The sequence below is a fragment of the Papio anubis genome, chromosome 3 (genome assembly GCF_008728515.1).
Source record: "Papio anubis isolate 15944 chromosome 3, Panubis1.0, whole genome shotgun sequence".
Taxonomy (NCBI): domain Eukaryota; kingdom Metazoa; phylum Chordata; class Mammalia; order Primates; family Cercopithecidae; genus Papio; species Papio anubis.
This window is the reverse complement of record NC_044978.1, coordinates 45157764-45171192: the sequence shown is the minus strand read 5'-3', so window position 1 is coordinate 45171192 and position 13429 is coordinate 45157764. Positions and strand designations below refer to the sequence as shown.

The 13429-nt window shown below is 38.8% G+C and overlaps 1 protein-coding gene across 3 annotated transcripts in view; it reads right to left on the bottom strand.

The window, feature by feature from the left end:
- Positions 1 to 8947, bottom strand: part of GYPA (glycophorin A (MNS blood group)) — a 40141-nt gene extending 31194 nt beyond the window's left edge. The window contains exon 1 of one of the 3 annotated variants that reach the window (XM_021938826.2): positions 8758 to 8947. Coding sequence is in view for 2 of the 3 variants with exons in the window: in XM_021938825.2 (XP_021794517.1) it covers positions 8758 to 8794 (37 nt within the window). In the remaining variant the exon portion in view is untranslated. The remainder of the gene's footprint in view (positions 1 to 8757) is intronic. The other 2 variants (XM_021938825.2, XM_021938827.2) reach the window with 2 other exon arrangements.
- Positions 8948 to 13429: the final 4482 nt, after the last annotated feature.

Here is a 13429-nt window from a genome sequence, read left to right as displayed (position 1 = left end):
CTCCTAGGTTTGCACCATTCTCCTGCCTCAGCTTCCCAAGTAGCTGGGACTACAGGTGCCTGCCACCATGCCCAGCTAATTTTTTGTATTTTTAGTAGAGATGGGGTTTCACCGTGTTAGCCAGGATGGTCTCGATCTCCTGACCTCGTGATCCGCCCACCTCGGCCTCCCGAAGTGATGGGATTACAGGCTTGAGCCACCACGCCCAGCCTATTTTGATTTTTTTAAGCACTTAAAAAAGTAAAAATCATTCTTAACTTGTAAGGTGTACAAAACTAGGGGGCCAGCCATTCACAGGCTATAGTTTGCTTGGCCCATGTATTAGCATAATTAGAATCTCTGGATGTGAAACCCAATCATCAGTGCTACATAGATTCTCTGAGACAATTCCAACATGCAGTCAAGATGGTGCATTCCTCTACTAATGGGCTATGAAATCAGTCCAGTGGGTGGTCACTGGCACTAAAAAATTATGTTGTAGTTTGGGTGTGGTGGCTCATGCCTGTAATCCCAGTGCTTTGGGAGGCCAAGGCAGGAGGATCACTTGAGGCCAGGAGCTTGAGACCAGCCTGGGCAACATAGCAAGACCCCATATTTACAAATTAAATGACAAAAAAGTTAGTTAGGTGTGGTTATGTGCACCTGGAGTCTCAGCTACTTGAGATGCAGAAGCTGGAGAATCACTTGAATCCAGCAGTTCAAGACTGAAGTAACCTATGACTGTGCCACTGCAGTCCAGCTTACGCCACAGAGCAAAATCTTGTCTCTAAAAAAACACTAAGTTGTATAAAATGGAAGAGAATATATCAAAGTATATCACACATAATAAGGGAAGGCATTATTTTGTGGAATTTTATTTCAGACAAATGTGTGTGTGAGTCTGTGTGCTATGAGTGGTAGTGCACATTAACTATGTCTCAATAATACTTGAGTATATTTTGAGCCTGATGAACCAGGTTATACCCTATCTGAATACCTGGCTGCCAAAGGGGCTGAGGCAATCAATAGCCTATGACATACCTGAAATGCACTCACGGCCTGCACAAGCCATTGACCAGTGGCTCATGCACACCTTTATCCAGCTTATCTAGCTCCAGAAAGCACTTAGATTTTCTATGTGTGCTGCACCACTAAAATGGGAATTCTGAAAGAAAATGCTTTCAAAACCATAAAGTTAGCTAATGGGACACTTACAAGTAGACTATATACCTTTAGAAACACATAAGAAGATAAGGGCAAATAAAACATAGTATATATATCAAAAGAGCAGAAACAAGGAATCATAAAATATGAAATAAGGTAACAGAAATAAGATACTAAATGTCAGTTGTGAATGCATATGGATTATGGTTTTGTATTAAAAGACAAAGACTTTTAGATTGAGTCAAAAGAGATAGGTTAGGACTGGTGCAATGGCTCACGCCTGTAATCCCAACACTTTGGGAGGCCGAGGCAGGTGGATTGCCTGAGCTCAGGAGTTGGGAACCAGCCTGGGCAACACGGTGAAACCCCGTCTCTACTAAAATACAAAAAAGTAACTGGGCATGGCGTTGTGCACCTGTAGTCCCAGCTACTCGGGAGGCTGAGGCAGGAGAATTGCCAGAGCCCGGGGGGCGGAGGTTGCAATGAGCCGAGATCGTGCCACTGCACTCCAGCCTGGGTGACAGAATGAGACTCCATCTTCAAAATAAATAAATAAATACATGTAAAACTCAACAGGAATAACAGCATTAATCTTAGGCAAAGTAGAATTAAGAGCTAAAACATTACAAACAATGAAAAAGATTTACTTGTGCCATAAGCAATATATTTCACAATGATTCTGAAGTAATTATGGACCGTTATGACCCAATAACATAGCAACGAGAAATATAAAGCAGAATAACAAATTGGCAAGAATACAATACCACTGAGAAATTTTAAGTTTTCTCCAATTGTGGTACATCAAGAAAGCAAAAACAAACACAGCAAGGATCTGAAATATATCTTCCTGCAATCACAAGCTATTGATCTATAGGATATTTTGCTAATGAACCAATGAGGACAGATTTTATTAGGCATTCCCACATTCCCATACACTTATTTTGAAAGAACATTTCTGTATTTCCTGATAAAATGTTTTTGAGGTCTGAATCTAACAGAATAGTTCAGGAAAGGTAGCAAGGGGAGAACTTCTGTGGTCTTTTACCTAGCAAAGTGCAATTTCAGTGCCATGATCTACATTCTCGGTTGCCTCAAATAGCTGTACTATTCATGTTTTATGTTTTTTATTTATTTCCTTCTATTTTGGTTTCTAAAAATATAATTATGACTGGGAAATAAATGATAACATCAAAAGGAGGCCTCCAGAATTTAAAAACATTTTCCATAGCCTGTATAAAAAGGAGCAAAAGGCTAACATGACAGCCACACAGAGTTCCTTAGCTGCACCACATGAGGAAGACAGACCATCAACCTTCATTAAGGTCTTCAGCTTGGTTAAAGCACAAGCAGAACACTGAGTGACAACATTGTAAGAGTAACGGAGTCAATCCTAGAACATCACTAGGTATGGTACAGGCAACATAACGTATTCTCTAAGTGCACATATTCTGCAGTGGAACTGCCTAGACTCAAACTAATTCCTCTAGCAACTGCCTGAGACCTTGCAAAATTGACTTAATGTCTATATTTTTGTTCCACCATTATACAATGGGCTAGTCTCTACCTTACAGAGTTGTTGAACAGATTAAGTTAAAATGCACATAATTTGTTTTTTGCAAGAATGGAAAACCTAATCCTAAAATTTCTATGAAATTGTTAGGGATCTTAATAGCCAAAACAATCTTGAAGAAGAATACAGTTTGGTGAATCACACTTCATGAATTCAAAACTTATAACCAAGCAACAGCAATAAAAACTGTGTGATTTTGCTCCAAGAACAGACATATTCTTAGGATAGAATTGAGACTCCAGAAATAAACTCATATATCCATGGCCAATTAACTTTCAAGAAGGGTGTCAAGACCCTTCAATGGGAAAAGGATAGTCTCTTCAACAAATAGTGCTGGGACAACTGAAAATAACAAAGGTGGACTCTTATCATACATCATATAGAAAAATTAACTGATAATAAACCAAAGATCTAAACATAAGAGAAGAACTACAAAACTCTTAGAAGAAAACATAGGGAGAAATTTTTATGACTTTAAATTTGGCAATTATTTTTAGATATGATATCAAAAGTGTAAGCAACAAAAGAAAAAAATAAATTGGACTTGAAAATGAAAAACATTTGTGCATCAAAGGACACTATCAAGAGTAAAAACAAAAATCCACAGAATGAAGGAAAATATTTACAAATAGTATATCTGATAAAACTCTATATCCAGAACACAGAAAAAACTCTTACAACTTAGCAATAAAAAGACAAAAATAAATTTAAAAATGGGTGAAGGACTAGAACCAACATTTCTCCAAAGATATGCAAAATGCAAATTACCAACAGCTACATGAGAATATTCTCAGCATCATTAGTTATTAGGAAAATGCAACAAACCGTTTTATACCCTCTGAAATGGCTATAATTAAAAAGATGACAAAGTACAATTTCTGCAAGATTTTGGAGAAACTGGCACCTCATACGCCCTGGTGAAAAGGTGCAGCTCCTGTGGAAAAGAGTTTAGCAGTTCCTTAATAAGTTAAACATAAAATTACCATGACCCAGCAATTCTACCCCTATACATCTTTGAGTATTAAAAATGCTTTCAAACAAAACTAGTACAGGAATATTTACAGCAGCACTATTCACAACAGCCAAAAGGTGGAAATAACACAAATTTTAATCAAATGATGGATGGATAAGCAAAATGTGACATACCAACCCAAATTTTAATCAAATGATGGATGGATAAACAAAATGTGATATACCAACACAATGGAATAATATTCATTATAAAAGGAATGAAATACTGATACACGCTACAATATGGATGAAATTTAAACACATTATTTTAAGTGAAAGAAGCCATACACAAAAGGTTACCTATTATATGATTCCATTTATATGAAATATCTAAAATTGATAAATCTGTAGAGGTAGAAAACAAATTAGTGGTTTCCAAGGGCTGGAGGAAGTGGCTGCTAATGGGTAAGAGGTTTCCTTTTGGAGTGATGAAAATGTTCTGGAACTAGATAATGATGATGGGTGTGCATCATTTTGAATGCATTAAATGCTACCGATTGTACACTTCAAAATGGTTTAAATGGTAAATTTATATTATGTGTATTTTACTCCAGTTTTAAAAATTAAGTGTATGTACATTACTTAGAACAGTGCATGGCACAAAGTAAGTGCTATATCAGTGTTGGTTATTATTACTCAGAACCTGCCTATGTATGGAATCCAACCTGCTGTATATAAATCCAGGGATGGAAATACCAAAGTTGATTAAATAGCTATTTATAGAACTTTGTACACTACAAACAAAGATGACATCATTTTTCTAGTGCTTCTATATAATAATTTGGGCTAGACAGAAATTTTAATAAATATCCCAAATAAATTGTATAGGTCATAGTCTATGACCAATGTACAAAAATTAAAGACTTCTTAGAAAGCAGAGATTGTGTTTGTTCAGTTTACTTTTTAAAACATATTGAAACTTGTCCTGATTATATTGTATGGTTCTCTTTGCAGAAAATTTAGAAAGTATTTAAAATAAGAAAAAAATACCTTACAATCCCAACACCCAGAGATAAACCCGGAATTTTTTTTTCAACATTTTTGCTTAGTTTTAGTCTAGCTCATTTATCACAGAAAACTACACAGATAGGTACTTACTAGAGATGTGGATATGATAATAATGGCTGGAAATCTATGATGTAAAAAGGTAGGTCCAGCCTGATTTTGTCAGCACCACGTAAGTAGGTTTGGGTTTTTTTTTGGGCAAAAGATATTACATTTGCAGTTGGTGTCAAAATATAACCTACAAAGATAACTTGGGGGAAATTCCTCAAAAATATACTGCTCAAATAGGCTCACAGCTGTTTTGAATAATCTTCTAGAAACCAAGGTGAAAAGAAATTTATCACAAGAATGTTAAGCTAAATTTCCTAATTTAAAATAACTGTAAAGTAAGTTTGAGATGCCATCCCTACTTTCTCCTCTATTCAGACCTTGTCTGCAAAGGAGTTCACAGTGGGTGTCCGTTTCTTTCTAAAAACCCTATTTCACACCATACAAAAGATATTTATAGGTTTGGCAACTAGTCCAGCTCATCTCAGGCTGAATTTTGGGGATTTGTTGGGGTTTACAGATGAAAAATGATTGCAGATACCATCTACTCGGTGCTTTATAAAATAGGCATAAGAAAACTGAGGTCCACAAGTGTTAAATGATTTTTCATGGCCAAGCTAGTCTGCCACAAAATTCTGGTCATTTGCCATTTGTCATTTTGAGTAGTTGATATTGACTGTCTACTATGTGGCTGACAATGTGTGGGACACATAAGTGAAGACACAGGTTTTTCTTTTAAAGAATTTATAGTCATGTATTCCCTGGCATACAGTTCCTGTAACTCTTTCCTGTACCAATTAAATAGACAGGCTAGCAAGGCTCTCTTCTTGGATCCCTGAAAAAAAAAAAAAAAGAGAGACACCTTGTTTCTTCATTTAACATGTGCTTTTTAGACTGATGTACCTGCAGGGGTGTGAATCAGATGCACAGGGTAATAATGATCTGTCTGTGCGGAGCACTCACTGTGTCTAACCAGATGAAAACAAGTATTTCCTCTTTCCTTTCCTCCTCCCCTTCCTTCTGTCTCTTTCCTTCCCTTCTCTCTTCTCCCTTCTTGCCTCCCTCTCTCTCTCCCTCCTCTCTTCTTTCCTTCCTTCTTTTTTTCCTTCTTTTCTTTCTTCCTTCCTCTCCCTCTCTGCTTATCTCTCCTTCTCCCTCCCTTCACTTCCTTCCTTGCTTACTCAACCAATATGCTACTATAAGTCCTAATCGGGAACTGTGCTAGATTCTGGGGATACACGGATGAATAAAGTAGGCATGATGATATCATACCAGTCCCTTTGTTTCCTCCCATTAAATTAGTATATTATGATCTAGAATGCAAATTTTGTATGAATTTTTAAGTAAAACCAAAACTTTTGGAGACTCCTGGTTTATGCCATAATTTCCTAGTTGAAGTGATATAGTACTGTATTTTCAAATTGGTTCTTAGCTTCAGAATCTGATTTTCAGATAAAAGCTCCAGCTTTTCCTTGAAAACACTAACTTACCTCCTGTCTCAGAATTTTTGCTCTTGCTCTTCCCTCTGCCATCTGTCCTCTTTTCCCAAAATTTTCGGGATTAGCTCTGTCTCCTTGTTCTACATTTAGCATAAATATCATCTACTCAGAAAATAATTCCCTGCTACCCTTTTCTTAAGCAGTTTTCGGCATTCATGTTTATCATCTTACCTGGTTTTATATGCTTTGTGTTATTTTTGACTGTTTTTATCTTATTTTAATAAGATAGTTGTTGTTCTGTTTACTATCTGTGTTCCCTCCCACCACCCACTGTGCCCACCCTCCAAGTATCCTCCATTGGAGCCCATTTGTCTTCCTGCTGTGGGCTCAGTGCCTGGTTCACAATCTGACATGTAATGACTGAATCATCAAATGAGTGCAGGAATTCAGGGACTGGGAATCAAGTCATATTAGAAAAAATGGATTCTCCATTTGGAAGAAGATCTCTGGTAAGTTTAGAATTAGAAATATTGGCTTTATTCTTAAGATTCCTAGAGAAAGCAAGGCAATCATCTTTTTTTCATAGCAAAAAAAAAAAAAAAAAGAAAGAAAGAAAAAAAAAAGGAAAAAGACCACACCATGTATGTTTTCTCTTCAGCTAATGAGTATGGGGGAAAAACTTGCTCTTAGACCTTTCTGTTATACTATAAAGTAGCCACATTAAGAGAGTTTCCTTGGAGGGTTTCCGACGCTACGAAGATGATAACAGCTTGGGTACTGGAGACCACTGTAGCCTTCAGGGTCATCTTGCCCCAATGACCTCTTCATCAAGTGCCATTTAAGGCTTTAATTCACACTATCTGCTTGCGTAGTTGTAGAAATTAAAAAAAAAAAAAATCATTTCTTTGCCAGGAACCCTTTCCAAATTTAGGGCACTTGTAAGTCACACAGAATTTTCCCAAATACTGGGCACACCCCCAGTAGAGTATGCAGTGTTCAATTTTGTTTGAGTTACACCCAGTATGGTTTGCCCCATGGAGCAACACAAAGAATACATCTCTTTTATAGTGCTAGTGTAATAGCACTATAAATATATTAATATATATACAAATATTATACTACATCCCTTTCACTTGTTTTCTTTTCTTCAAACTAAATATTTTCATACTTTTCTGATTAAAAAATTAGAGTAACTATGTTTGTTTTCTGGGTTTTTTTTTTTTTCTGTAATTTTCTTTTCTCTCTGACTTTTCAAAAATCACCAATCACATACGTAGGTTTGTTCCCTAGTCTATAATTATCGGTAGCTACTACTTATTTTAATACCATTTATATTATTAATACTTACTAATCATGATAGTTAATTCTAATCATAGAAAATGCACAGTAAGCTTAACATTTTACTTTGTTTCAGGCATCAGTAAGTGTATTCCATTAAATACTTTGTTTAGTCTTTATTACATGAGGCAAGTACCAGCATTGCCTGCATTTTACAGATGAGGACACATAAAAATGAGGGCATATCATTTGCCTTAATGTTCCCCAGCTTTGAGAAGTAAAACTAGATTTGAACCCAGTTCTGTCTGTTCCTCATGCCTGTGCTCTTAACTATTACACTATTTTATCCTCCCCTGGGGTATCTGAGAAAATGCCGACCTCTCTACCCTGTATGCTACAGAGTGCTCAGTAGATCCTTGATGCTTGCTCTAACTTGGGTTACAACAATGTCTAATGGACTCAGAATGTTTCAAGCAACTGCCTGACCCCTGTGCGCTGGGTGGGCACTAGTATTGCTAACACATAAACACTGCACTTGAGAGGAGGTTTAACTATAATATTCTCAGAAAGAGGCCCAAATCATGTTAATTTAATACACTAAATTAATAATTAAATTTAAATTAAATTCAAATTATTGAATTAATACAATTTAATAATAACCCTAGGATATTTCTTTATTTTAATGGATTTAGATTTCTCCCAAAACTCACGTGACACCTAAGACAGTAAGAATTGTGTTTGTTTTTGTTTTTCTTCCTATGTGACACTTTAGTAATGGACCCACAGAGAAGCGAACAATTCCCCATGGTTTCAGTGTTCATGCTTTTGGCTTCTCACCATTGGGCAGAAGGAGGAAATTACACCTTTTGAAAACTAAAAGCCATATAGCTACCAACACCTTCATTAATAACTCTTTAGTTTGGAAATGAATCTCCTTACCACTCAAACAAAGCAATACATTTATTCACACAGAGGTATTTCTCAAAGCATTTGATAAAATTATTTTCATTCTAGCTAGACTTAGAATTGAAGTAAACTTCTCATACTAGACAACTGGATTCAGCCGTAAATACCGGGCTCCCTTGTGTCATGTTCCCCACATTGGTAGCTGAGTTCCAGTAAAATCCATCCACCAGACTGGAATAGGAAATACTACTCATTCATTCATTTAAATAAGATAGAACTAAAATAGCGTAGTTTATATTTTTATTCTATGATCTTATACCCAATATAACAGAACCAAGATGAAATAAAGTCACTTACCTGACAATAGTAATACAAAGATTATTTTTCCATACATCCTGAGATCATGAGCTGGCTCCTAAAGTTAGTGCAAAAAAACTACCAAAGACAACTGCAAGTGTCAGTGTCTGGCCTTAGCCTGCTAGCTGTTATCTTCCAGGTCCACCTTCCTGCGGCCATCATCAGCTGATAGGCAGGGGAGGCATTTTAAATGACGCAAGTTGTTAAGCGCCTGTTAATAAAGATACACGGATATCTTGGGGCTATGAAAGTGGCAAGTAAAATTTTCACTGCAAGGAACAGGCTTCTACTTGTGATATTAACTTTGCATAAGTTAAGTGGGCATGGCAAGGTGGTAGACAGGTGCCACCCAACTGGACAAAGAACTGGACTGTGAATCTCTGAGGCCAGGGCACGTGCCAGGCTGAGGCAGCTGTTGTGGAGCCATGGAGCTTCTCATTTCTAATGTCGAGACCCTGTGATCCAAACAAAAGTGACTTCCTATACGTGAAATGAACATGTTTGAGAAATTTAAATCATTTGAGTGTTCTGAGGTTCTGAAAGACTCCCAAACTCATGGTGAGTCACACAGCAATGTAAGAGATGTGAGATGCAACAAATCTTTCATTGAAAATAGAATTTGAACTGAAGAGCTAGTGCCTGCACAGCTATGAAGCCAGTGAGCTGTTCCTCTCTGAAATATACCTTGCTAAGTAAGCATAAGTGAATACCAAGACAATAAATGCAAACAGTCAGAAACAAAACCCAACACACCAAAAACCCTATCATTAAAGTAGGTTAAAGTGAAGGCTATGGAAACGTGAGGAAGCTCAATTTTAAAGGGAGGCAGAACAAAAAATATAAATTAGGTCTGAAATGGTTCAACAGAAGGTGATTGGATACTCCATCTAAATAATCTTACTTCCTGTAAGATTTTTGTGAAAGTCTTTCCTGCCTGACCCAGAAAATCAATTTGCTATGGGAGCAATTTGCCACGTATATCATACATATTTACCCAAAGTGTGGTTTAAAAAAATCATTTAGGAAGTTAATGTTTGCAGCTTCAGGAAACTGGGCCACAGAGAAAAAAAAAAATTATTTACTGGAGAAAAGATGGAGATAAGTATCTGCAGAGCATCCCAGAGAGGGAGGAGCCTGAGGTTGAGGGACTAGTGGATGGAGGGAGCGGAGATGCAGACTTGGGGGAGACGGAACAATGAATGACACAGAGGGGGTAATCTGAGAAGCAGGACAAGGATCCAGAGTGCCTCTCAAAGCCCTGCCAATTCACGTAAAACAACGGCAGCACATTTTATAAAAAAGTTAAAATTAAACAATAGGCAATAAATTAATACCTTCCATAAATTCAGTGTTTGTTATGGCTGGATATCAGGTTGTGTTGCAGGAATTGTGCTCAAGAGTCAGCCAACTAAAGGAATGTTGTTGATATTCATATAAGCAGTAAGAATTATTTCATATGGCTTTATATTGACAAAGGGAGAGCAATTAGCATGAGTCTTAAAAATGCTATTTCTAAAAATGGGTAAATAAATGTCACCATTCTTACAATGGACTATTGGAGCAACTATTAAAACCATATTTTCAAAAATAGTTAAAGATATGGAAACTCAGGATAAAATGGAAAACAGCAAGATCTCAAAATTGTATATACACAAATAAAATCCTATTTGATTATTTTTTCCTCTGGGTTGTGCTACCTTCACCTGGATTACACCCACTCCTTTTTAGGTGGCCTCCAATTCTGCTTAGGGTCTCAATTGAATAGTACTTCCTCCACGAAGCCTTCCCTGACTTCCTGTCTTTGTCAGGTGCCCCTGCTCTATATGTGTATGGTTCCGTCTTCTTCCCTTATCATAGGACTTGTTACACTACATTGCAGTCATTGTGTCTCCACTGGACTACAGTTTTTAAGTGGGCACACTCTGACTATGGCTATCTTGTTTCCCAATGAGTGCTTAGGGCACACTTGGCAATAAATATTTCTCAAATCAATAAATGATAAATGAATTTTGCAGTGCAGAGGAAAGCAACTTCCCATGGCAGTCCTGGGGTGTATAGGCTGATCATTTTTTATATATACTGTGGGTAACCTATGTCATATCCTAACTTCAGGTTCCCTCCAGTATGGAGGTCCCTTGCTAAGGCAGGAAGGGGAAAAGGAAAAGGAAAATTCAGCTTTCATACCTTCTTCAGCCTGAACTGGTCAGAGTCTGAGAGTGCTTTCTCTTCTATGACCTCCCACTTTCCCTTTCTGCAGAATCACATCGTTATAACGCTATTCTCTAAATTCCTATAGTGCTGACACATGCCTGTTTATTAACACCTGTCTCAGGTTGTTCTGAACAATCCGTTCCTTTGTATTTGTGGGTCCTGTCTCTGTTGTTCTGTTTCTAGCACCTGGCACAATGCCCTACAGAGTACCTGGCCCTATTAAAATAAGGCAAAACCTGGAGGGTTCTCAATGGGGAAATTAGAGGTCAGATTCAGCATCTCACACAGGGTGTAAGGAAGCAGCGCCTTACAGTGCCCTCTAGTGGCATATCTGCATAATGGAAGGGAAAATGTGAGCCCTGAAAATGCAACAGAAAAAAAAATACATCAGATTACATTTTTCTCTTTCAGGCATTCCCCAATCTTCTTTAAATTTTTCAAAAATATTTTTACTTAAATACACATTCAGAGTTATCATAAAATTCTACCTACGAGCTATATCATGCAAATTATTAGACAACTCCACATCTTTTAAGAATTTTGGGCGGAGCAAGATGGCCGAATAGGAACAGCTCCAGTCTCCAACTCCCAGCGCGAGCGACACAGAAGACCGGTGATTTCTGCATTTTCAACTGAGGTACTGGGTTCATCTCACTGGGGAGTGCCGGACGATCGGTGCTGGTCAGCTGCTGCAGCCCGACCAGCGAGAGCTGAAGCAGGGCGAGGCATCGCCTCACCTGGGAAGCGCAAGGGGGAAGGGAATCCCTTTTCCTAGCCAGGGGAACTGAGACACACAACACCTGGAAAATCGGGTAACTCCCACCCCAATATTGCGCTTTAAGCAAACAGGCACACCAGGAGATCATATCCCACACCTGGCCGGGAGGGTCCCACGCCCACGGAGCCTCCCTCATTGCTAGCACAGCAGTCTGTGATCTACCGGCAAGGCAGCAGCGAGGCTGGGGGAGGGGCGCCCGCCATTGCTGAGGCTTAAGTAGGTAAACAAAGCTGCTGGGAAGCTCCAACTGGGTGGAGCTCACAGCAGCTCAAGGAAACCTGCCTGTCTCTGTAGACTCCACCTCTTGGGACAGGGCACAGCTACACAACAACAACAACAACAACAAAAAAGCAGCAGATACCTCTGCAGACGCAAACGACTCTGTCTGACAGCTTTGAAGAGAGCAGTGGATCTCCCAACACGGAGGTTGAGATCTGAGAAGGGACAGACTGCCTGCTCAAGTGGGTCCCTGACCCCTGAGTAGCCTAACTGGGAGACATCCCCCACTAGGGGCAGTCTGACACCCCACACCTCACAGGGTGGAGTACACCCCTGAGAGGAAGCTTCCAAAGCAAGAGTCAGACAGGTACACTCGCTGTTCAGAAATATTCTATCTTCTGCAGCCTCTGCTGCTGACACCCAGGCAAACAGGGTCTGGAGTGGACCTCAAGCAATCTCCAACAGACCTACAGCTGAGGGTCCTGACTGTTAGAAGGAAAACTATCAAACAGGAAGGACACCTACACCAAAACCCCATCAGTACATCACCATCATCAAAGACCAGAGGCAGATAAAACCACAAAGATGGGGAAAAAGCAGGGCAGAAAAGCTGGAAATTCAAAAAATAAGAGCGCATCTCCCCCGGCAAAGGAGCGCAGCTCATCGCCAGCAACGGATCAAAGCTGGATGGAGAATGACTTTGACGAGATGAGAGAAGAAGGCTTCAGTCCATCAAATTTCTCAGAGCTAAAGGAGGAATTACGTACCCAGCGCAAAGAAACTAAAAATCTTGAAAAAAAAGTGGAAGAATTGACGGCTAGACTAATTAATGCAGAGAAGGTCATAAACGAAATGAAAGAGATGAAAAGCATGACACGAGAAATACGTGACAAATGCACAAGCTTCAGTAACCGACTCGATCAACTGGAAGAAAGAGTATCAGCGATTGAGGATCAAATGAATGAAATGAAGCGAGAAGAGAAACCAAAAGAAAAAAGAAGAAAAAGAAATGAACAAAGCCTGCAAGAAGTATGGGATTATGTAAAAAGACCCAATCTACGTCTGATTGGGGTGCCTGAAAGTGAGGGGGAAAATGGAACCAAGTTGGAAAACACTCTTCAGGATATCATCCAGGAGAACTTCCCCAACCTAGTAGGGCAGGCCAACATTCAAATCCAGGAAATACAGAGAACGCCACAAAGATACTCCTCGAGAAGAGCAACTCCAAGACACATAATTGCCAGATTCACCAAAGTTGAAATGAAGGAAAAAATCTTAAGGGCAGCCAGAGAGAAAGGTCGGGTTACCCACAAAGGGAAGCCCATCAGACTCACAGCAGATCTCTCGGCAGAAACTCTACAAGCCAGAAGAGAGTGGGGGCCAATATTCAACATTCTTAAAGAAAAGAATTTTAAACCCAGAATTTCATATCCAGCCAAACTAAGTTTCATAAGTGAAGGAGAA